Source organism: Alligator mississippiensis, chromosome 4, assembly GCF_030867095.1.
Source record: "Alligator mississippiensis isolate rAllMis1 chromosome 4, rAllMis1, whole genome shotgun sequence".
In the NCBI taxonomy this organism is placed as follows: Eukaryota; Metazoa; Chordata; order Crocodylia; family Alligatoridae; genus Alligator; species Alligator mississippiensis.
In genome coordinates this window covers 131,387,020-131,412,796 of record NC_081827.1, presented here as the reverse complement: position 1 = coordinate 131,412,796, position 25,777 = coordinate 131,387,020, and the positions used below count along the sequence as shown (strand labels likewise).

Below are 25,777 nucleotides of genomic sequence, written 5' to 3'. Positions count from 1 at the left end.
AGTCCCCGCAGCCCTGCTCATGCCCTTCACTCCCCCCACAACAGCACCCCAGCCCTCCTGGATGAGGCTGAAATTGGTTCCTTATTCCCAGTTCCTTATTCCCGGTTCTTGGTTCCTTTTTCAAAGCTAATCTAGATCCAATACAAACTTGTTATTAATGAATTGCACATCCTAAACAGACAGAATTTCATTGGCTATGCATATGTACTAATATGTAAAATAATATCTCACATCAAGTACAGAGCCCTAAATGAAGGTCAGATTAGGTTGGGATTATGGGGCAAAATACTTCTTGGGCCACCACAAATTTCATGGCGATGCCATTGGGGGACCCCAGCCACCATGCTAAATTAATGGACCTGAATAAGGAACTGGATTATGGGCTGGGATTATACCCAGAAATCCTTCTTGGGCCACCCCAGAACACATCTCTGTGCCACCAAGGGACACTGCTGGACATCTGTGACCAGACACTTGCCTGGCCCAAAACACGATTAAGCCGCGCCAGGTTGCCAACAGTCACCACCCCCCAGACACTAAATATATGGAAGTAAATAAGGAATGGGATTTTAGGATGGGATTATACCCAGAAGTCCTTCTTGGGCCACCCCAGACCACATCTCTGTGCCACTGAAGGACCCTCCTGGATATCTGTGAGCAGAGACTTGCCCAGCCCAATGCGCAGTTTCGCCGTTGCAGGTTCCCAATTGACACCACCCCCCAGACACTGTGCTGAATACATGGCCCCAAATAAGGAACTGAATTTTGGGCTGAGATTATAGCTAGAAATCCTTCTTGGGCCACCCCAGACCATGTCTCCGTGCCACCGGGAGACTCTGCTGGACATCTGTGATCAGAGACCCCAAACTGCTGTTTGGCCATGCCAGGCTGCCAATTGACATCACCCCAGCCACTGAGCTAAGTATATGGTCTTGAATTAGGAACTGGCTTGTGGGCTGGGATTAGGAATGGAAATGCTTCTTGGACTACCCCACACCATGACTGTGTGGCACTGGGCCACTCTCCTGCACACCTTTAACAAGAATCCTGCCTGGCCCAAAGTGCAGCTTGGAGGTGCCTGGCTGCCAACTGACAGCCCCCCATTCCCACTGTATGAAATGCATTGGTTTGAATAAGGAATTGGCTTTTGGGCTGGTTTTATACTTTTGGGCCATTCCTTGACTTACCTCTGTGCTACTGGGGAACTCACCTGGACACCTCTGACAAGAGACTTGCCTGGCCCAAAACACAGTTTGGCCATGCCTGGCTGCTATCTGACAGTACCCCAGCCACTGTTCTAAGTATAATGGTTCAAATAAGGAACTGTTTTTGAGCTGGGATTAGAGATGGAAATCCTTGTTGGGCCACCCCACTGTATGACTCTGTGGCACTGGGCAACTCTCCCAGGCATCCCTGACCAGAGTATTGTCCAGCCCAAAGTGCAGTTTGGCTCTGCCACGCTGTCAACTCAGAGCCCCCCTTCCCCCCTCCCCCAGCAACTGTACTAAGTACAATGTCTTGAATAAGGAACTCTTTTTGGGCTGGGATTAGAGATGGAAATCCTTCTTGGCCACCCCGCACCATCACTCTGTGGCACCGGTGGACTCCCCTGGACATCCCTGACCAGAGACTTGCCTGGCACAGAGCACAGTTTCTTCATGACATGCTGCCAACTGCAGCCCCCCATACCCACTAATATAATAAAAGGCTTAGTCTGACTGTCTGTGTGTCTGTCTGTAATGCTTCTAGCCAACTGTGCATGTACCCCCGAAAAGGCAGGTGGTGATTGGCTGCACAGGCCCAAGTTTGCACTGCTGCTGGGGAATTTTGGCAGTGGGGAACATGCCCCAGCTGCCTGAGAAGCCAGGCTGCCCTCTGCCTCCCTGCCTGAGGGCTAATGGGGGGATCATGGTGGCCACCCATCCCGGATGCTCCACAGAACAACCATCAGGGAGGGGAAGAGCGGGGCAAGGGAGGGAGGGAGGGGAGGGGAGGGGAGGCAGGCAGACACGGGCCAGGCAGACCCAAAGTGGCTGTGGGGAGAAAGGAGGGGAGCAAGGTTGGACCTGAAGCAGTGGGGAGGGGTGGGAGCAGGACTGGACTGAAGTGGCGGAAGGGATGGGGGGGAGTGGGGTCAGACCCGAAGCGATGCAGGAGGGTGGCTTGGGGTCGCACCTCAAGTGTTGGGAGGGAGGTGGGGGTAGAGCAGGGTCGGGGAGTGGGGGGTTGCAGGGCTCTGTCCTGTCCTGTCCCCCCCGTCATTCTCGATGGGCAGTTTGCTAGTACTAAGTATAATGACTTGAATAAGGAACTGGGTTTTGGCTTGAGATTATGATTGCAAATCCTTTTTGAGCCACCCACACCATGCCTCTGTGGCAATGGGGGACTCTACTGAACACCCCTGACAAGAGTCTTGCTTGGCCCAGAGTGCAGATTTTTCATGCCAGGCTGCTAACTGGCAACCCCCCATGCCCACTGCACTAAGTATACTGGCTTGAATAAGGAATTTCTTTTGGATCGCAAGTGGTAGAGTCCCTGGATGGGAGCCATGGGTGAGACTTCCTTCCAAAATGACTTGGCTAGGAGGGAGCTCTCCAGGTTGGTTTGCCACTGACTGTGACTGTGATCCATTTTGAGCTACAGTTAAAGGTTAATAGTTAAGGATTTCTTAGGGAGTACCACTGTTCTCCTTTTCCCTTGTAATAAATTTGTTTTAATTTAACATTTGCTAGTGAGTGAGCAGGTTGCTTTAAATTACAGCACCCATTTTTAAGTTATTTTACCAAGTTTCTGGGTGGCGGCTGAAGGTAAATGTGAAACACTGTTGAAAAATCCCTAAGGGCCTCTATACACATGCCCTGGGGTGGGGAGAGGAGTGCTTTAAATAAAACAGCTCTAAGAGCCACTGTAATTAAAGCACCTGCAGTGTCATGAGTATTCAGCATCCCACGCTTCAAAATGGCAGTAGGGGTGTTTTAACAAATTTGGTTTGAAGAGCTTTAGTTAAAGTGCTGCTCCTGCCGTTTTGAAACACAGGCACAGTGAATATATGCGATGCAGAGGCTCCTGGAGTGTGCTAATACCACGCATCGGAGCAGAGGTCTGTCACTGGTGTCCTATTTTGCACGCAGCCATTCGTCCTTCAGTCCTGGTGGAACAAGCAACATAAAGGTTTTAAAGATTGGGTATCAGCTGGCAGGTTGACACTCAAAAAGCTAGCATTGCGTTGGGGAGGGACATGCCCAGATTTCTTCAGAATGCTCCTTGGTAGAGGGGACGATGTTTTGGGATGATTCCATGCGGGTTTTGCCCCATGAACCCAGCAGAAAAGCAGCTCCTTATTGGCAGCCATGTTAACAGCACATGCAGATGGTGAGAAAATTGGTGCCTGGCAAGGCCAAATCATTCTTTGGACCAGACAAAAACATGGTCAGCATGTCCAGAGGAGTCCCCCAGTGCCACAGAGGTATGGCATGGGGTAGCTCAAGTAGAATTTGTATCACTAATCCCAGCCCAAAAGAAATTCCTTATACGAGCCATTATACTTAGTGCAGTGGGCATGGGGGGCTGCAGTTAGCAGCATGGCATGAAGAAATTGTGCACTGGGATGGGCAACGCTCTGGTCAGAGCTGTCTAGCAGAGTCCCCCGGTGGCACAGAAGGTGGCCCAAGAAGGCTTTCTAGGTATCCCAGCCCAAAATCCAGTTCCTTATACAGATCTGTATACTTAGCACAGTGTCTGGGGTGCTGTCAATTGGGTGCCTGGCATAGCCAAGCCACGCTTTGGGCCAGGTAAGTCTCTGGTCAGAGATGTTCAGGAGTGTTTACCGGTGGTACAGAGATGTGTTTAGGAGTGATCCAAGAAAAATTTCTAGCTGTAATACCAGCCCAAATTCCAGTTCCTTATTCAGTCTATATACCTAGCTCAGTGGCTGGGATGCTGTCTGTTGGGAGCCTGGCATGGCCAAACTGCACTTTGGGCCAGGCAAATCTCTGGTCAGAGATGTGCAGGAGAGTTCTGCTGCTGATGGCACAGAGATGTGGTCTGGGGTGGCCCAAGAAGGATTTCTATCCATAATCCCAGCCCAAATTCCAGTTCCTTATTCAAGTCCATATAATTAGCACAGTGTTGGGGGTGGGGGGGGTGTTGGCAGCCTGGCATGGCCAAACTACGCTTTGGGCCAGGCTAGTCTCTGGTCTCAGATGTCCAGCAGAGTCCCCCAGTGGAACAGAGACATGGCATGGGGTGGCCCAAGAAGGATTTCTAGCTATAATCCAAGCCCAATATCCAGTTCTTTATTCAGGTCCATATCCTTGGTTAGAGTCTCGGAGGGTGGTGTCAGTTGGCAGCCTGGCATGGCCAAACCACGTATTGGGCTGGATAAACGTCTGTTCACAGATGTGCAGGAGAGTCCCCCAGTGGCACAGAGACATAGTCTGGGGTGGCCTACGATGGATTTCTAGCTATAATCCAAGCCCAAATTCCTGTTCCTTATTCAAATCCATATACTTAGCACAGTGATTGGGGTGCTGTTAGTTGGTACCCTGGCACAGCCAAACCATGTTTTGGCCCAAGCAGGTTTCTGGTCAGAGATGTCCAGAAGAGTTTCCCAGTGGCATAGAGGTGTGCCATGGGGTGGCCCAAAAAGGGTTTCCCAGATACAATCCTAGCACAAAAGCCAATTTCTTATTCAAGTCTATGCATTTAGTAGAGTGGGAATGGGGGGGGGGGGGCAGCTGTCAGTTGGCACCCTGGCACGGCCAAAGTGAACTTTGGGCTGGGCAAGTCTCTGGTCAGAGATGTCCAGGACAGTCCCCCAGTGGCACAGAGGCATGGCGTGTGGTAGATCAAGAAGGATTTTTAGCTATAATCCCAGCCCAAAAATCCAGTTCCTTATTTGGGTCCATATACTTAGCACAGTGGCTGTGGTGCTGTCAGTTGGCAGCCTGGCATGGCCAAACTGCGTTTTGAGCTGGGCAAGACCTGGTCAGATATGTCCGGTAGAGTCCCCCAGTCATGAAGAGGTATTCTGATGGGTGGCCCAAGCAGATTTTCTAGCCATAATCCCAGCCCAAAAGACAGTTCTTTATTCAAGCTATTATACTTAGTATAGTGGGCATGGGTGCTGTCAGTTGGTAGCCTGGCATGGCCAAACCATGCTTTAGGCCAGGTGGGACTGTGGTCAGGGTTCTTTAGGACAGTCCCCCAGTGGCATCAACAGGAAGTTTGTGGTGGCCCAAGAAGTATTTTGCCTCATAATCCCATCCTAATCTGACCTTCATTTAGGGCTCTGTAACTGATGTGGGATATTATTTTACAAATTAACTAGTACATATACATATCTAATGAAATTCTCTCTCTTCAGGATGTGCAATTTATTAATAACAAGCTTTTATTGGGTCTAGATTCACTTTGAAAAAGGAACTGGGAACCGGGAATAAGGAATAGGGAACTGGGACTAAGGAATAGGAAATCGGGAGTAAAGAACTGGTAATAAGCAACCAACTTCAACCTCATCAGGAAGTTACATAGGGAGTTGACCCCTGTTTTTCCTGAATAACAGGAAAGCACAGAAACTCCAAAAATCTAACAGGTACTGAGATCTGAAAAAGGATGGTGATTTTGGGACCAAGAAAGTCTTGATCCTCATCCACAGTGCCCAGCTAAATTGAGCCACCCCGTGTGCTTGAAGTACATGCTGATTTGAAAAAGTAGTCACTGATTTAGGCTGCAGTCACCAGGAGTCCCTGAAAGAACTCTGATTGATTCAATAGAAAACACTCCTGATACCTCATTTTGCAGTGTGGTCCCTCCACAATCCCAGCCAGGTCTTCAGTATTTTGCAGCATTATTTCAGTACTGCATACAGGCATTTGGATGTGCTTATATCTGTTTCATAGTCATGCACAAGCTATTAACAAAAAAGAGCACCATGAGTCATGAACCCTAATAGTCAGCCCTGCCTACTCTGATGGACCAGATGGGCCATGTCAGGCTGTCTATGTCTGTATGCTACCCAACTGGCTGAAAGAGGCCTTAGGGCTCTTTTTAAGATCATCTGTGAGCATAGTGTATTGGTGGCTTAACACAAGTGCGTTCTGTGTGCTCTCAGCCTTGCCCAGGACTGGCCTCCTGACTCCAGTCCTTTACTCTTAATTCCTGGCTACACACCCTTGGCTCTGACCATTTTGTTAGACTGCCAGCATGCCCTGTCACAGGTAGCTTGCCAGAGGCAAAACAGGGCAGTTCAGCACCCAAAACTGTGCTGGTACACAGGGCAGCAGCAGCTCCTGGCTGCCAGCAGCAGTAGCACAACCAGCCAGCTGTAGCAGGAGCTGTTATTTTTATGCCTTGGACACCATTGTCATGTTACTACTCCCTGATTATAAAACTAAATGAGTATTTTATTAAAAAACACATTTACTGGGGTCTTGTAACTACAGCTAGCATTTGAGCCAAATACAGAGAAATTGGCATTTTGGTGTCTAAACTTTTCTCTCCTGTTACCTGTGCTCTTTTCTCCAAGGTACCTGCAGGGACTGGACGGTATAAGAGGCTGTAAAACAAAATAGTACAGAACCTACATACATTTTTTGGCTAGCTTCTGAAAGACCAACCTCCACTGATATGCCTGCAAACTTGGTACACACCTTTCTACATAGAGTTCAAATCTATGAGGCCCCAGCTTGCAGGCAGATCCATGTATATGTAACCCCTCTCACAAAACTACATATACGTGGCAGCAGTGACTCAGTTTCCCCAACTGTATCTCAATTTAACAGGAGGGTACAAACAAGTTTGATTTATTTTTACACATAAGCAAACAGCAAGCTGTAACCTGGCATTGAAACCTGATAACAAAATTACCCCTTTCAACATTACAGCTTAAAAACCCAACTCCAACAGTCTTGTAAGGACCTTTTGGAGGGAAACTCTTCACTCTGTGCGAAACCCCAGCTGTTCCAGATGGCACAAGGACTTTCACTGCTCCACAACCAACTGATTGCATTAACTTCTGCAGCCTTTTAAGTGGAACTCAGGCCTTCCTCTGTCACAGCAGTCAGATTCTCTCGCTGCAGGGGTCTCCACAGTGGGGAAATGGCTCCTTCTCCCACTGACACTCAGACCAGGCTCCTCCACTGTCTCCCTGTGGGCCTCTTTCAGTGGTGCATGGAGCATATCAGGGAGCAAGGCCTCTCACCAGCTCCTTCCACCTGACTCCAGGCAAAATAGCTCCCACCTTGCTGCTCCTCTTTCCCACTTCCCCTCCAGCTAGCCCGTAAAGCAGTTTGGAGGCAGTAGTTGAACCCAGCTCTCTGGTCTGGTTTTCCTGGGTTTGGAGTGGCCCCACCCCTCTCTGCTTAATCCCTAGCAACCCAGGGGTGAGGGCTACATATATAAACCTTTACATTTCTACTTCACTGTTATTGTCATGCCAAATAAATTCTAGTGGCAAAATTAGAGTGCATGTGAAATCTTTTACAGGCAACCCGCACTTAACGCAGTTTCGCTTCCCGCGGTTTTGTTATAGCACTCATTAAAAATACCTACCTGGTTTCACTTAGCACTTAGCCGTTTCATTATAATGCTCAGTGTAGGAGGTAGGGAGAAACAGTGGCAGTAGCGTTGGTGGCAGCAGCAGCGAATGAAGCAGTGAGTGGCAGCTGGTGGGGCCCAGGGTGGGGTGGCAGGAGCCCAGGGTCCGCTCTGGCACATGGTGCTGGAGCGGCAGGCAGGCAGGGAGGAGCGGTGGTGGTGGCGAGAAGTGGCGGAAGGAGGCATGAGTGTGGGGCCTGGGCCAGTTCTGGCAGGGCTGCAGGAGTGCAGGGCCCGAGGCCAGGGCCAGCAGGAGTGTGGGGCCAGTGTCCAAGGACACATGTGTAGTGTCCCCCGCCCCAGCCCACAGTGGAGTCAAGCCTGAGGAGCCCCCCCCCATCCCTGGGCTGCAGCTCGTGACCCATTCCACACGGTCACTCAGTCATCCACTGGAGCCCTACTGCTGACCATTAATCCCTGCCTTCTCGCTGTTAATCCCTGGGTGGGCAGGTCCCCAACTCATGCCCCGCAGGCAGGGCAGCTGGGGCTACACACAGGTGCATGTGGCCAGCACGTGAGAGCCGGCAGGGACCATTATGGCCATGGAACAATGAGGCCAGGAGGAGCTGATGCCTTCCCTGGTAGAGCCCGTGCAGTGCCTTGTAGCAGGGCCAGGGCCGGCAGGAGCGCAAGAGCCAATTATATTTATTTACATTAAACCCTATGGGAAAATGGGTTTTGCTTAACACGGTTTCGCTTAGTGCTCATTTTTTCCGGAACCAATTAAGAGTGCTAAGCAGGGGTTGCCTGTACTTAGACTCTGGAGTGTACGTACTGTGAGCACAACTGCATGCTCTAGAATTATCTAGCACTTTTGTTTTGTTTCTTTTTTTTTAATTCCCACCTAAACTGCTGTCATCAGTCCCCATAACTCTGACGCAAATGAGGGGTAAGACCCCCAATGCTTCCTAGTTTCAGACACTGGGCTATAACAAAAGGTTTCCTTAGCCACTATATAAGGACAGTCACCCCCTCCTGGATCTCCTGGAGTGATGGATTTAATGACTGCCTCTATCAGGAGAAATTTCTACACAGTTGTCAGCACTCTAACAACAACTCTTGTGGCCAGAGCAACATCATCTGGTGTTACTGTGGCCTGGGCAACTTACTGATGTCACTTGGTCACCTAGAGCAGTGTTTCTCAACCCGTGGGTCATGACCCAAAAGTCCATTGCCAGAACATATGAAAAGGTTGTGAACAAACTTTAAAAATTGATTCTCCTTTAAAGGAGAAAAATGTGGGAAACCGTGACTTTTCCCTTGCCCCCATGCCCCACAGACCCCCTCCCCCCCACACACACACTGGGGGCTGGGGGCAGCAGGTCAGGAGTGAGGGGCACTGGGTCAGGACTGGCCATTGATGTTTACAATAAAAATGTTTACATATAAAAAAGGTTGAGAATCACTGACCTGGAGCCCAGATTTTTCTGCAGGCCTTTGCCAGGAGTCCTTGTGAAGGGCACTGAGCAACTGCAGGTTGATGACAAGTGTCAGACCTAGGGAATAGAGAGAATCAAGCTCAGGGGCTTATGGGAAAGGAACAGGGGTAGCCTTAATAACGCCCCCCCTCCAAGTGGGAACTTTGGGTGGTTTCCAAGGTGCCACTCAGTTGACCCCTTCATAGGGCAGTCCTCTGGTGGAGTGGTGTGGGGTTGGGGCTCCCTAGGCTGACTGCACCCTAAGGGCTGAACAGGGCTCCTCCCTCTTGAGGGACTTGAGCTGAGGCAATGCCCCTGACATCCCCTGCCACTAGCCTTGGGAGCTTGGGTGGGGCAGGCTGTAGCTGAGGCTCTGTGTGTGTATGTGCGTGCATGCGTGTGTGTGTGGAAGGCAAACTGCTATATGTGCTTGTCTGTGTGTGTGTGTGTGTGCATGGCACCATAGGCAACGCGTGGGAGAGACATGGGGGGGCATATGCCACCGCCACTGGCTTCTGCGGGCGGTTGCTGCTTGCCACCCTCCCCCTGCTCCTCGCTGATGCTGCTACCTACAAACGGTCTCAGAAGGCACCAGTTGTTCATGCATGGTACATTGCTGTGTGTGGAGGAGACATTGCTCTGTGTGTGTGTGCGTGTGTGTGTGTATAGGACATACTGCTGTCTGTGCGTGCACAGCACACTGCTGTGTGTGCATGGTGCGTTCCTGGGTGTGCATGGCGTGTTGCTGTGTGTGCATGGCACATTGTGCTCTGTGTGTGTGTGTAGGACACACTGGTGTCTGTGTGTGTGCAGGGCACCGTGTGCCCTCCTCCTCCTCCCCCACCCCAGGCGCGGCGGCAGGCGGAGGGTTAAGGCGGAGGATGATGCTGCCGCTGCCGCATCCTCCGGCGAGCGTCCGCATTACATCACCGGCGCCGGAGCCCATTCGCTGAGGGGTCTCCTCTCTCTCCTTGCGTCCACCGCCCCGGGGGCCCGCTCTCTCTGCCGAGCCCGGGTGTGTGCGGGGCGGCGCCTCTCGGCCGCCTCCTGCCCCCGCTGTCGCCCGCAGCAGAGCCAGCGCCGGTGCCGCACCGCTGGGGAGGATGGCGGAGAGCGAGGCCGAGACGCCCGGTACGCCCGGCGACTTCGAGAGCAAGTACTTCGAGTACCAGGGCGTGCGCCTGCCGCCCTTCTGCCGCGGCCGCATGGAGGAGATCGCCAACTGCCCCGTCCGCGACAGCGACGTCTGGATCGTCACCTACCCCAAGTCCGGTACGGCCGGGGGGCGCCGCCCGGCCTGGGCTGCACGGGGGGAGTGGGGGGTTTGGGCCGAGGAGCTGGCAGGGGTGGGCCGGGTGTGTGCATGCACACGTGCACACACCAGTCTGCCCTCCACATGCACACATGCACACACACGCAACTGTGCCCTCATGCACAGAACAGTGTGCCCTCCACACACACACACGCACAGCACTGTGCCATGCACACAGAGGAGTGCCATGCACACAGAGCAGTATACCATGTACACACACACATACACAAAAGGATGTGCCCTATACACACAAGCAGGAATGGTTCTTTGAGTAGGTGTGATCTCTTTTATTAGACCGACTAAATAGTTGGAAAAAACGTTCTTCGCAAGCTTTTGAGCCCAAACACCCTTTGTCAGGCATAGGGAGACTCACTGAAGGGTGTTTGTGCCCAAAAGCTTGCAAAGAACATTTTTTCCAGCTGTTTAGTTGGTCTAAGAAAAGAGATCACACCTACCCAAAGAACCTTGCCAGCCTCTGTCCTTAGACCAATACAGCTACAACCTACGCTCCCTATACACACGTGCACATACACAGAACAATGCACCCCCCAGACATGTATACACAGAGCAATGTGCCACGTTACACACAGCAATGTGCCATTCACAGATCAGTGTGCCCTCCAGACTTGCACACAGATTCGTGCTACACAAACAGAGCAACTTGCCACGTACACACACTGAGCAATGCACCTACACAGAGCAACATGCCCTCCATACACATGCACACATAGAGCAATGTGCCATGCACTTGCACAGTAATGTGCCATGCACACACATACACAGAGCAAATGTGCCCTCTGCGCGCGCGCATGCGCGCGCACACACACACACACACACACAGAGCAATGTCTCTGCAGCGCTTTGGGACCCCAAAGAGTGCTCTAAAGGTCACCAGGACTTGGCTTGTCTCCAGATGAACCTCTCTCCCCCCCTCTCCCTGCATAGCACCCTCCCTGCACCCATGGAAGTTGCATCTATGGCTCCTATGGGATTTTGCATTGGACAAGGGCTTTCTGAGCCACCAGACTCCGCAGCAGAATGGTAGGCAACTGAATTGCTTCAGCAGTGTCAGTGGGGTTTGGCCTCCCTACTAGGGCAGACTTTGGCTTGGGATGGGGGTTTTTTGAACTGTAGAAATCTCAACATGTTTTATGGAGAAATAGTTTAGCTAGTGAGGGTGATGAGGCTGCCCTCTTTTCAAACGTTTCTTAAGGCATATTAAAGCAAGTTGCAGGACTAGGGACAGCTCTACAGCCTGAATGTTTTTATTTTGGGTGGTGCGGGGAATGACTATCCCTTTCCTACATATCTTACCCGCATAAAAAGAAGGGCCGGATGGGGCTATTTTTGTGGTGAAGCACCTTATTCTATGACTCTTATGACTGTGGCCTGCTGCACAAGTAAGATACTAGTCAGGTTGAGGTACTTGTGTCACAGTCTAGGCTAAAATAAACATGTAAAAGCAGGTGATAGGAACAATCAGTCACTAATGAAAAGAAAAGGCAGAGCCTTCTGTGAGAACCTAGGCTTGATGTATATCCCCACTAAACTGGTTAAATAGAATCTCAAGAAATGTCCCATAAGTATGTTTCTGCCATAAAAATAACCTTTGAGTTCTTTAGTGTGGGATCTAAGAATTTCACACAATATTGTTCTCCCTGTTTTCAAACAAAAAATGCTCAGGCTGAATTAATATAGATACAGTGCTGACAGCAAGGAAGGAGACAGTATGGTAGCTTCACAGCCTACCTGATAAAGCCAGAAACAGAGAGGGATGGAGACTTTTTTTTTTTATATACAAATCAATGAATGACTTTTTCCCTGGCAGTGAAACAGTTCCTTTCTGGAAAATTCAAAGACCATTGTGCCGGAGATCAGAGCTGTCATCTCTTTCAATTCAAAGGCAAAATCATGGTATTTTATCAGAGTAAATTAATTACTGGCTTTTTTTCCTTTGACTGTTATATGAAAGTGCCTTATGTCTCTTCATTTTCTTGAAGTGCTATGTGAAATTGTATATATACTCTTTCAGAATAGAAGACATACCGTCCTGTCATTTTTCAGTGGATGTTTCAATGTTTAGTTCAGTGTTGTTTCTTAATATTTACCTAATAATGCTGCCATTAAAAGATTCTAGTCAATATTTGGCAGATATTTACAGTAAACTGTGTAGACAGAACAGTGGACCCAAAAAGCTAGGATTGAGAACAGAAACCTACATCTTCATTGTTCTTTTTACCCATTTCTTTAAAGATTTATGAGAAGCAAGAAGCAATAAAGGCACCATTTACATTTTTTCAGCTTGTTAATATTTCAGTTTTGTAAAGTATTACCAGTCCTGAATGTTATGCATTTTATTATAGAACCTGAGTTGTATACTGGCAAGCTGTAAAATTCACTTTATTATCTTCAGCTTCACCTTGGAATGAACCCTGTGCCAATATAATGGGTCTGGGGACAATAGCTTAATGCCCATAACTTTATCACTATGGATAAGCAGTTATGTATAGTCATACTTCACCCACAGTTATGGTGATGATGATGAGCAGCAACATCACAGTAGCACTGAGAGGCCCTTCCTGAGATCAGGGCTCCATTATGCTAGGTACTGCATGTATACCTGGTAGCAGATAGCCCTTGCTCCAGAAAAGTTATTGATGCAGTCAAGGTGAAAGACAGGTGAAAAGAAGTTGGAAAACTGAGTCCCAGAGAAGTTAAGTGATTTGCCCAAGATCACACAGGAAGTCTGTAGCAAAGCCAGAAACTGAATCTAGCTTTTTTGGGCCTTAATTTAGTGCCTTAACTAGAAACCTGAGAGTTTATCTTTCTTTCTCAGTATAAACCATTGATAAAAAGTCCTCTGGTACGTAAAGCTGATTGGAATTTTTCATATGTAAAGATTTTTCATCCAAGAAAGATATATCTAAAAAAAAATGCAATTTCACGCAAGATTATCAACCATGTAAAATTTTTTTTCATTTTTTTCTTGAAACATTTTGTCTTTTTCTAATTTTTTTAACCATTTTTAATGGAAAGTATTATAAAAATATTAAAAATTAGTCATCAGCTTTTTGTCAGGTTTCATAAATATAACATTTCCATATTTGTTGATAAACATTTTGAAGAAAAAAGTCATACCAATTTGAAAACAATGAAAAATGCACCAATTTAAAATGTTTTCAAAGGAAAACAACTTTTTTTTCCTTCCCATTTTTGTTCCTTTTTTTCCTTCCTTTTTTTTTGACAGTGCATTTGGTTTAACTTATCCTACTCATTACTGTTTACAAAAAACAAAGCTATCTGTTAGCCCTGGAATGGAGGTCATTGCTTCTAGCTATTATATTTCTATAGCTATGTGCTACAGTATAATGACAGAAGGATTTATCTATAACTGCTTGCTATATGGCTGTTTTTTTGGCAAAGAACATAAACTAATAGCTACATTAGGCTGTAATGGCCATATTTCCTGGCTAGGACTAGCTGAATGTGCACAATGGTTAACTAAAAATTAGTTAACCACCTTCCATAAACTATTCTGTAATTGAAGTGAGTACATTTATTGGGAATTATCTTAGATAACGACTTCTGAACTATGGTGGATTTACTGGCAGTAATGTAATACATTTAATGAAAAAATGTATTTAATATGATGGCAGCTTAAATTAATGTTCATAGTTCCTTATAGTCCTACACCTTCCTATAACAAATTACTTAAACTTGGGAAATTCCCAATCTATGAAAATGTCATGCATGCAACCAAAACACCCATACTTCATGAAATTCCAAGGCATTAAAGAAAAGGGTCACTAATTTGACCTTTTATTGTAACTCTTTTGACTGAAACAGAGGTACACTATGGATGAGAGTGGCCCATTATGTGCTGTTTTGGTTGAGAACAGAAAATGGAATGCCATTATATATTGGATTAAACCTGTGGTTCTCAAACCTTTTAGACTCAAGGAGCCCTTCATTAGATTCAAAGCACCCTTCAGGCCATACCAGCTCTTAACTTTTACTGTCTTTGGGCACACCTACACAAGATGTTAATGTGCATTTATTTAGTACTTGTATAATTAAGTACTAAATAAATGCACAGTAACTAGAGTTATTGCACAGCAGTGCTGATGAACACCTTTTTAGCGATGCTTTTGCACAGTAGCCTAATAATACAGTAGCAGTAGCATATTAACACTGTGCTGTGACACGTTACTGCGCAGTATTATTCAGCTACTGCACAGTTAGTGTCTCATGTAGACATGCCCTTTTTTGATTATGGAAAAATAATAGAGCAGTTCTTCTGTTGCAAAGAACTCAGAAAAACCACAAAAGGCCAGAGTGGTTTTGACACTGTGGAGTCCTATTTGGAATCTTGTGGCACCACTATATTACAACCTGTCAAACCTTATTTTAATATACATATTCATATAGCAGACTAATGTACTCTTTCCCTCCCCTCCCCCCCAAATATCAATAAATTCAGTAAATGTTATGAAATAATGAATAACCGATTTATTGCAAGGCATTTCCCCAGTCACTATACTTAGAGCTAGCTCTGTTCTTGGTTAAACTCCATTGACTTCAGTTGAGTTACTCCAAGGGTGCAGTTGGACTCTGAAGCATAGTTCAGCTTCAGTTCAGGGACCCATATCTTTTGTCTCCCTGCACTAGCTAGATATAAACAATAATCATTTTGGATCCATGTATTTGCTTCACTTCAGAGCTGATATGTAGTTCCCTTCTTGATGGTTGTCACTGCTGCATCTTTTCCAAATGAATGTGTGTTTTACATTCTTGGGTCATAGCCTGTAAATTAATACACTCTTTTCTTACATTTTGCAAAATTAGTAATTTGAGAAAACAGCTATTCAAATGAATAATGAAACTGTCTTCCCACATGGGCTGTTCTGCCAAATAATAAGCTAGAGTTCTGTCTGGGAAAATGTCGGCGCTGGGCAAATAGCAGTATTCAGTAACTACCCAAGTGATTCATGCAAACTCCCACTTTTCTGCATTGTTATCCAGTGGCAAACACTGGTGATGGCTGTTGTCACTATCAAATTCTAATTATATAACCTTTTACTAGCCAAAGCTATATTAATACTAAATCTTTTGTGCTTTTCCTCCAGTGCTGGACTCCTGTGGCTATATAGTTTAGTTCATTCCCTGGGAACATGGTAGGCCTTCTGTTTAAATAAGGATGGGCAGAATACTTACAGGCAGGAAAGTGTTACTAGCTTGTAAATTCACGGTGCTCTTCTCCTTCATATCCCTTGTCAAGACTCACCCTGGTATGGTGCTGCTAAGAAATCAGCTAGTGAAGGTGAGTTAATCACATGGATGTAGGCTAACCCCTTGGTCACTAATTTTATTTAGAAATAATGTAAACAATTGCAAATGTATATTGGGGTGTCACATGCTTTATTACTTCTGTAGCTCAAGCTCATTGCACACACCAGCATCTGCTTGCACTTCCCCCTAGCTCCTTATTTACTACCGTCCAACATCAATGCCTCCTTGTATCCTTTGTTCATCACAGGTCTCTCTGTGCCCCTCTTACCACTGTATTATGTTCCAGGGGCTCTGTGTGTCCCTCATTCTTTCCCTCTCCCCATACTTCAGGCTCTGCAAATCTCTGATGTCCTCATATATTCCTCTTCCTCCCAATGTCAAGAGTATTGTGTGCACCCTTATTCTCTCTTTCCTGCCATGACAGGAGCTCTGTGTCTCCTCCCTGTTGCCTGCTCTGCCCCATTCTACAGGTTTAGTGTGCCTTTCATTCCCTCCTTTCTTTTTCCACATCCCTTCCCATTCCTCCTCCCCCATGAAATCTCTTTATTCTCTTTATTTCTTATCAGAGTCCTCTTGCCATGGGATCCATTCCATGTCTCTCCCCACCAAAGAAAAACAAAAAACCCAGATGGTCTGTGTGCTCATCATAATTTGTATTCTTTCCTTCTCAGCCAGCGGCCTATCTAATTTGTCACCTAATGTCTTCTCATTCCCTCTCATTCTTATATATTTTCTTTTTTATCAATAGTTAAGTTGTTCAAGTCATCAGTATTTTAAATTCTGTTGGTAAAACAGGCAAAACTGAGGGTAGGATTGTTGTGGGGAAAGGTGTCAATGGCTGTCTTCAACTGGTTCTTTGTTCCAAAGATGGTTCTTTGTAGAAGTGGTTGGAGCAGCTGGGGTTACACAAATGTGGGAGCTCATTTCCTTCTGGTTTTCCGATTTTCACCAAAAATAGGTTCTGCCTATGGATGCCTATAATTTTCCAGGAAATTTTAGAATTAATTGTACACAGTAGTCAACCTTACTACAGTGCAGACAGAAAAATGGTTTTGCATGTTAAGACCTCTTTTAAAAAATGTTATGTTTGTATAAATTTATGCTACCATTTGTGTCCCTTCTCATACCATACGTTCTCCTAGGAATGGAATATGCGTTTGTAAAACACCTAGCACAATGGCAGGAGCTTCTGGATGCTTGCGTCATATAAATGCTAAATGGTAGTGATAGCGTTGCATAAGTTTTATCATGTTTGCATAGGACCCATGCCTCCAGGGATGCTGTGGTTCATAGTCCTCTGACTCCCCTTTACTCAACTAGAGAATTTTACAACTGATCTTTCAATGCTTGTATGGGGCTAAAAGATATTATTTTTTCCTGTTAATAGTAGGCCATGGTCATAAGCACCTCTTCCTTATCTGTCCATGATCATTCCACAGGCTGCTACTTCAAAAGCTGTTCTCTCTGTGTCTCCTGGCTTACCGCCCAACTGGCTAGTCCATGCCAGCAGCCTGTGCGTGGTATGAGTGAGTGATAAGCTAAAACACAATGGGTCTGGTTCTCCTTTCACTTACACTAGATTTTCACGGGTATAACTCCATTGGCAGTTCCTTCTGGTTTGCACAGGCATAAATGAGAGAAGAATCAGGCTGAAAGGTTGCCAGGCAGCCTGTCCAAGCCGGTGGGGTTGCATGCCAGGAACAGGTCAGATGAGCAGAGTTGGATGAGTCAGCTGTAGGCTGCAGTGGACTGCAATGCTTTCTTCCTATGGGAATGGTAGAAAGTAGTTTTCCATTGCTGTGGCTCAGTCTTTCTCAGGGGGTGAGAGTATTCACATAGGTCCTTAATGTGCTTTAAGTTATATTCTGAAAGTTCCGGTGTTAACAAGCCTTAAGGGTTTGTCTGTTATTGCCCACAGTGCTATGTACAGATACCCCAGTTGGCTCTACCCTCATCAGGGTAAATTTGCCTGGGCAGAACAATTTGCTAACACAGCTGCACTGCTCACAGTATCTGAGCTAACCTGTACATAGCCAGCTTGTACTGAGCTACATGTTACTACATGGTTCTGCATTGCACTGTGGATATAGACCTAAAGAATATTTTTCTAACAGCAGTTTCTTTTCCTGCTGTGATTCTGTTGACAAGTAATTAGCTGATTTCAGCTTTGTCATAGGATTTTTAATGTCCTGTTCTTCTCAGGACCTTGGTTGGCTTTAATTTAATTGGACCTAATTCAAAGAACGAATTGCAGTATTATTAACTGAGCATCATGGCCGTCAATAAGATGACTTGGGCTAAAAAAATTATGAGATTGCAAAAGTAATAAGTTTGGTGGTTTTTACTTTTACCTTCTGGCTTTTAATAAGACCATTTTTAAGATTTTCTTCACGATCACAAAGTCTAGAAATTTCCGTCATGCCCTGAACAGGTTCACAGACTGAGGGACAATTCTAGCCCCACTTATGTGTCATCTAAAAAGTGGTTTGAAGTTCTGCAGGATGAAAGTTAGTTTATGCTTATGATTTGGCATTATTTAATTAGATACGCTTCTGTTAATAGAGTATGTGAGAGGTAGGCAACCCCCAGCATGGATGCTAGCATGTGGCACTCTAAGGCATTTTGCTTGGCGTCTGCACCTTGGGGCAGACAGCAGGGTCAAGTAGGTAGAGTGCCACTGGACATGGATTGGGCCTCTCGTGACTCCCTACCATCCACCCATGGCATGCCAACATGTTACAAGTTGGGGTTGGGAGCGTAATTTTGGCACTCTGCGCAAAAACATTGCTGACCCCTGATACATGATTTATCAATTTATATCTAACATGCTGGTTTTAGTGATCTTTGTGGCATAGAACCTAATACCTCCAGTTCACCCATTTCTCAAATCTAAAAGGACTAAGTAATAAGAAATATTCAAGTGAGACTTTTCAGTCTATATGACTGAGGACCACTTGTGTAAGAGAACTGCAGGGTGGGTGCCAATATAGGTGCATACATTATAATGAGTTAGTTATTGTCTTTTAAATCAGAATGATAGCTTTCATCCAGGCTTTATTATAACAATACATTTGTTCAGATTTTCCTTTTTGTGTTTTATACTTTACTGCTTGAGTATGCCTCCTCCTCATACCAAGCACTGCAAATTAACTTTCCCTGAGCATGGTAACAAAAAAAGGGAAGAGTAAACTGACTGCACCTGATGAGAGTCATTATTGTTAACTGTTGATTTTGGTGGAGACTTATATGGCTTTGATTTAAGGTTTTCAGAGCTGTAGCATAACTTGTGTATATTAGTGTTTTCAAGATCAGGGCCATTGTGCTCCTGCATTTGAAAGCTCTTTGGGCACAGACCACCATATTGTTCTTTGTGCACCTCCTAGTACAGTGGTTTTCAGTCTGTGGTCTGCGGACACCTGGGGGTCCACAAAAGATGACTGTGATCAATCAAAAGCATGTGAATACCCACATTTACAATTCAAAGTGGTCCACACCTTCATTCAAAAATTTTTAGGGATTCACAAATGAAAAAAGTTTGGAAACCATGGTCCTAGTACAGTAGGGTCCCTGACTCCTAGCCATTACCCCAGTAGAGATAAATGACAAATAATACTAGCTAATGAATAAATACTTAGAAATGTTACCATTGATTGACTAGAAAAGGAGTGGGATTAATTAGACCCTTTTAAGTGGGTCACGTAAGTAGAGTGCCACTGAACATGGATGAAGAAGAATTGTACTTGATAGCAGTTTCTGTGCCATGTACCTGTCTCAGCAGATCAGCAAAGAGAAGTAACAAGAGAAGGGAATGACAAATACTGGTAATTCAGGGGAGGAAATGTTTGCTGCCACCTAACAGGCTTCACATAGAATACTCACGAAGAATAATTGCTTTCCTAGTTATAAAAGCAAAAGATAAAATTCAAGTAACTTCGTTTTTGACAACAGAAAAAATGTCCCTATCTTCCTACCATCCCACCTTTCCCCTGCCAAAAAGGTCCCAAGAATTTTTATGGACATCCTGTCTTAGCTCCAAAGGCTAAAATATTAAAAAACACATTAAGTTAGTCCCAACCCAAAAGCTACTCACTTCTATTTCATTTTATTGATTATCTTCCACACTGAAGAAATGAATTCTTCTTTCGTATGACAAAACCGGCTCCGTAGCTTTATCTTTGTGCACTTTGGCATTTTTGTTGATTCGGGAGTTCTTGGCCATCACAGAGGTTACCAGGGATCACTATGTGGAAGTGGCTTTCATCAATCCCCAATAAATTAATAAAAAGGTAGCAAAATCCCCTAAGATGAAGTGCTTTAAAGTGGATCATGTGAAAACAAAATCCTTTACTCTCATTATTGAGTTTTCTGATAAAACACTCTGTCTCTTGTTAAGGAGCTTGTGTGCGCCGGGTCTGACCCCGGGTCGCTTACGTCGCTCTGCACGCGGGCTGTGGCCAGCAGCCCAGGCAGGCCGGGTCGGAGAGGGTGGGCGCCGAGCTAGAATTAGGCACAGACACGTAACGGTTGACTTTAAGATTATTTTACTTACACCAAGATGGTCGTGGTGTAGGCTGAGAACTTGCTTGAGTTGCGGTTACAACAAAAAACACGAACACACGTGGAGGTTGCAAGGCTTCACGCAGACAGAACACGACAAACTCCGGATGTCCAGGACAAGCGCGCATTAAACTCGTCGTTACGTCCTATAGTAGGCTCCGTTCGAGGACGGGAAGAGGTGGGCGGTGGATCAGGCCGCCAAACTCCTCTGAGCGACACACAGGGTTTCTATTACCCTGCCGCGCACACCCAGAGTCCCCACGAGATGGATGCGGAGTCCTCTTCGGCTTGGGCAGAAACTGCTCAAGCCTCTTATACGGCTAGCAGGCCAATTGCTAGCCGCCACGTGTGAATAATTTAGAACTAGCCAATTGCGGGGCACGAATTTGCATATGACGAGCGGGAAATCTTTGCACCGTGCATTTCTGTGCTGCAAAGGAAATGCACCCTGCAAAGATCCCTGCAAAGTGGCGGGAAAACTTCTTTGCATGCGGGTTCTCTGCGCAGCAGAACTCCTCCGTACAACGAAGTTGTATACCCACGGGGATAATTCTTAGTGCCGAAGCACACACAAAAAAAAATCAGACCTTTGGGTCATGACAGAGCTATGCTTCAATACTACCTGACACATGGAAAACACTACCTCCAGTGTTGTTCAGATGTTTGTTATTCCACAAAGGGCTCTTAGGTTTGATATTTCAAATAATAATACTGGACACATAATTGTAAGATTGAGTTTGTGGTTAAAACACTAGATTGGGATAAATAACTTCTTTTTTTGTCTAAGTAATGTGGCCTTCCTGTGTGACCTTGTTCAAGTCGTTTAATTTGCTTGTGTCTCAGTTCTCCATCTGTATAATGGGGATAATATGATTTCAGTTCTCCCAGGCTTTGTCTGTCTTGTCTATTTATATGATAAACTCTTTGGGCTAAGGAGCATCTAATATGATACACAATTACAACAGTTAGTAAAATATGGCACAAGCGATTGGAATATGTAGGCATTCATGCAATGCTAATATATAATCATGCTAATAAAGTATTTTCTTTTACTAGATGAGATTAACCAACAAAGAAATAAGAATGAAAAGTTCTTGAGACCACAGTCCTTGTGAGCCCTTTGGGAATATTCTGTAATACTTTAGAACATCCACAAGGACTATACATGATGGCTAATGTTACTGAGAGATAGCATCCATCAATCATGGAGCTGGGAGGCACTTCATGAGCTTTTGAGTCCAACCCCCAAAACAGTCCCCATCTTTTTGGGCTATGTCTTGACGTCTTCAATGACTCCTTAGTACAAGATGTTTACTTCTAATTTAAAAAATTGTTCCTGAGTCAGTGCTGGTCACAGTACTGATGTACCTGCTAAGACGATTCACCATAGTACTATATGAATGGAGCTGTGCTTTAGGTCAGGAAGTAGGTACCTGCTACCACCATAGGCCAGTTTAGAGAACTGGATGCAGGTTGTGCCGGTGCAGTGCTGCATCCAAGCCAGCTATTTAGCTGCTGTTTAGCTGTGCCTCTCAGTGCAGCAATGAACATGACTATACTCATTACTCTGCTCAGAGGCTGTGAGCCCTGTGAACAAGATAATGCTGCTGCCCAGCTACTGGTATCTTTGCATGGCTAATTAGCTTGCCCGCAGCACCTCACTGTATGATAACTGGAAGTGATGTTAACTACTAGTAGTTCTAGAGGACTGTGGGGAGAATAAATATGCCCTGGATTTCACTCTGTTGATGACTGAAGTTGGTTGCTTCAGTGAAAGGGCAGTAAGTGTAAGTAACCAATGTTACTTTAGCATGCAAGAGTCCTTTGCTGTTACATTTCCAGACAAACCAAATCAAATAATTTAGACAAAAAGTGGATTAGTTTGATAAGATATTGTAGAATCAATGCCAACAGTGTGTTTCATTGAGTTATATGCATTTATGTGCATGCTTGCCAGGAAGGCTGGTGGCTGAGAAACATTCCAGTCTTACAGATACATCAATCAGATAAGGAGATGAGCTGGGGAAATTTGCTGTGGCCACAAAGTTTCCATGACTGGAGTGAAGGGATAAGTGGGGTGTGTCAGGAAGGAAGCCTGTCTGGGTGAAGAGGTAAGGCAGGGATTTAGCTAAAGTTAATGAGGCAGTGACTGAGAGAGGGTGAAGAGTAAAGAAGTGAAAGGAAGACAAAAGACTAATTAGAGATTTTATACATAAAGAATACAATCTACCCATAATTTAGAAAATGGGATGTGATTTCAAACGTAGTGACCACTTTCACTCTGAATGTAAGATGGGCAGCAAATGGAAGGCTGCTGTTGGACATTTAAAAAAAAACCCCAAACCCTATGCTTTACTGGAAGAGGCAGCATGTTAGTTTGGTCTAGCTCTGCAGCTTCTGTATAGATCACCTCTTGTGGGCATGCGTTGGGTTCAGTGCAGGGGTGCATCAAGTTTAAAGTAAAGTGCCATTTTCGGGGGGGGGCGGCGTTATGTCTGCAAGCAGCCAAAATGTCTGAATACACCATTTGCAGGGTTTTAGGGTTCTGGATAACATATAATGGCATTAAATGACCTTATACATCCATGTAAATAAATAGTAAATTTATTTAAATCAATGAAATGATACTAGAACAATGGAGGAGTGATTAGAATTAAGCTCGGTATATACATATTGACTATATGTGCTGAGATACAGATTCAGACACGCTGTGGTTGTTTTATGGTGCTCTGGCTACCCCTGGGTAAATTGCCAGTTGAAAGCCAGACTTGGTGCTTTTTTGTGTTGTAGCTGCATTGCAATTTTGTTATTGAACAATTTAGTATACATACTGCTCAGACTTACCTTAATTATATTCCCTTCAGTGTTTCAATTGAACTAGCCAGTATTATTGTTTTTAACTCTAAAAATATGGAACTGGAGACATGAGATTTTGCTGCAGAACTACCAAAAAAAAATAATACTGATGCAGAACAGTTGACAGAGCAGCTTTTCATTCTGTGCTCATTTGAGTAAATTGTGAAGAGTTCTACAGAAGTCAAAAAGAATGAAAGCATGTTAAGTGAGAGCGGGGATCTTGCAAACATCAATATTACTTAGGGCAGCTCTTGTGACATACGATCACTGACTGTTCTGAAGAGAACCACAATTTGAGATAAATATTCTTTTGTCTCAAATTAGGCATCCTCAATAACTGCCTGAAGATGCCTAAACAGCTTCATGCTTGGAGGGTCAGCAACATTTGTCAAACCTTTAAACACTGAGTTGCTTTTTTTTCGTTTTGCACATATGGCTCTCACCTGCAGTGTTTTTACGTGACACTGTGCATGTGCATTGGCTTCATGCTATTCATCTCCCAAAGTATACGCAAATGCAAACTAGCATGGGGTGGCTTTTTGCCTGGTGACTTTCTTGAAGCAGTTTTCAAACTGGGTCATAGACATTCCTTTCTGATCAGAAGAGGGAGCTCTGTGAGTCCAAATGCCAGGACAGTGCTGTCGGAACCAACAAACATGTTTCCAGAGGTGCCTAATATGTGGAGACAGTTGATTTCCTAGCAAAGGCTGGGAACTGTCTCAGTGCAAGTTTTCAGTGTGGATACTGTCATGGAAACACACGCAGCATACTTTTGGGTCAGGTCAGCAGAACCTTTTATTTAAATGAAATTACAGCTGTAGGGGGGACTCCAAAGTGACATGGATTTCCCAAGCACTTGGAAGGGGTTCCCCCCCAAGAAAAAAATCAGGAGGCTTACATACTTTTTAACAGTCACTTACAACTAACATGATCATATAGTGGAATTAGCTAGAAAAGCAGCTACAAACATTACCTCATACTGCTTTGCTGTTATAAGGATGAGAACTATGAGGGAGACAAAGGGAGAAATAACACTCCCTTCTTGCACCTGGAAATCAGAGTTGTACATACTTCTTTGCTATCTTCAAGGCCGCGGTGAGCGAAGCAGTTGCAGAGGAGTTACAAAGAACAAACACTTTCCCTTATCTGTTCTACTATACAGACCCAGCAATTCCCCACAAAGCGGTTATGTCATCTTATAACTCATATGATCAAAGTTTAAGGCATTTATTTTTTCTGATTCCACAGTCCCCCCTTTGAGACTATTTAGTCTCACTTTAGCCTTAAACTTCCATTCTCATGAGTCCCTCTATTTTATCATGCAGCCTTTTATGTTTTCTTTCAATCTGCTCACACTTTTGTAACACCATTATTCTAGACTCTGCCTTGTGTTTACTTGTCTTGCTAAAGCTTCTCCTGCTGGCTTTCACACAGCAGAAGATCAGTTGCACTAAGACATAAAACATTGTTAGAACTATCAAGACAAACAATATTCCATACAGGATTTTCTTGCCAAGGGCCCCGAAATCTGGGAGCCAGGAGGTCACCCAAGACCATATTTCTTCTAGACCCCAGTCGGTATTTTTTGAGGACACTTGATGTAGGACCCTTAACTGATTTCGAATTTTACGAATGTCGGTTTTTACTCGCATGTCCTGATTGACATAGACGCAACAGGTGGAGTTTACTAAGGCACATACTCCTCTCTGGGATACCAGTAGGTAATCTAGGGCTATGCGGTGTTGTATAGTTACTTGTGAGATCTGGGAGATCTCTTCTTGCAGAGCCTGAATTGCATTCGCAGTGGCATTTCCCATAGCTTCCATTGTGGCTGAAATGTTAATTATGGCTAGTTCCAATTCTCTTACTCCAAGCCACAGTATGAAGGTTCTCACAAATTGATGGAACCTTGTGTTTCTGGTAGCTAAGGGGTTAACCGCCCTTTTCATGTGATGGTTAAATTTTTTTACTTTTTCCAGATATATTGCACTATGCATTTCGAACCCAGGGATAACACGTCCAAGAGTGCATGCCCCCATCCAATTCTAGGGCAAGATTTTATGAGCCCTGTTTCCGCAGAGCCAGTAAAGGCCTGGGGTGGAAAGGGTACTCAAATCTGAACAGGTGTTCTGCCTTATCCGGCACTTTTGGTTGACATGCATTGTATAGGATGGACTATGTTCGGCTGCTATCTTGCTGGACCGAGATATATTATAAGAAGTAAAATCGGAGTGAATGTAAAATTTTGATCTGTTTGCAATGAGAGCAACATGAGGTTCATTAGAGAAGTTGTAGATTATGAATTCTGTATAATTGAGAGAGGGTACATTACCCAACAGGATTCCACTTGTGCTATTAGGGCTATAGTCTAGAGTAGTTAGGCAATGAGGGTAGTGTCCTACAAGTGTGGCTTTATTATAAGCTCTGTTGTTGTTGGATTTGTAACAGAAAGGCGCTTCTACCCTTGGGGAGATTATTCAGTTAGCAGGGATGGCTCTCTATTTCTTAGGAGCAGACTGATGGGCAGCTAACGAGTAGGGTCTAACGAAGCCGCCTTTTATTTTTTCTCATTGCTATAGGGATATTGGTACTCCGATCATTGGGATTCCTTGGTGCAGGTGCGCTGGGCTGTGAGAGCATATCCATCCTTTTATTTTCAGCTTGAGCTACCGTAAGGGAGATCTGCAAGAACAAATTTTCCTCCCACCCGCCTTGGGTGATACTAAGATACCCAAGTGTGATGTATAAG

General features: G+C 45.1%; 1 protein-coding gene across 2 annotated transcripts in view; it reads left to right on the top strand.

The window, feature by feature from the left end:
* Nucleotides 1-9,955: 9,955 nt before the first annotated feature.
* The window catches only part of SULT4A1 (sulfotransferase family 4A member 1), a 55,295-nt gene continuing 39,473 nt past the window's right edge, over nt 9,956-25,777 (top strand). Inside the window, exon 1 of one of the 2 annotated variants that reach the window (XR_009461845.1) lies at nt 9,956-10,286. Coding sequence is in view for 1 of the 2 variants with exons in the window: in XM_006264668.3 (XP_006264730.1) it covers nt 10,118-10,286 (169 nt within the window). In the remaining variant the exon portion in view is untranslated. The remainder of the gene's footprint in view (nt 10,287-25,777) is intronic. The other variant, XM_006264668.3, reaches the window with a different exon arrangement.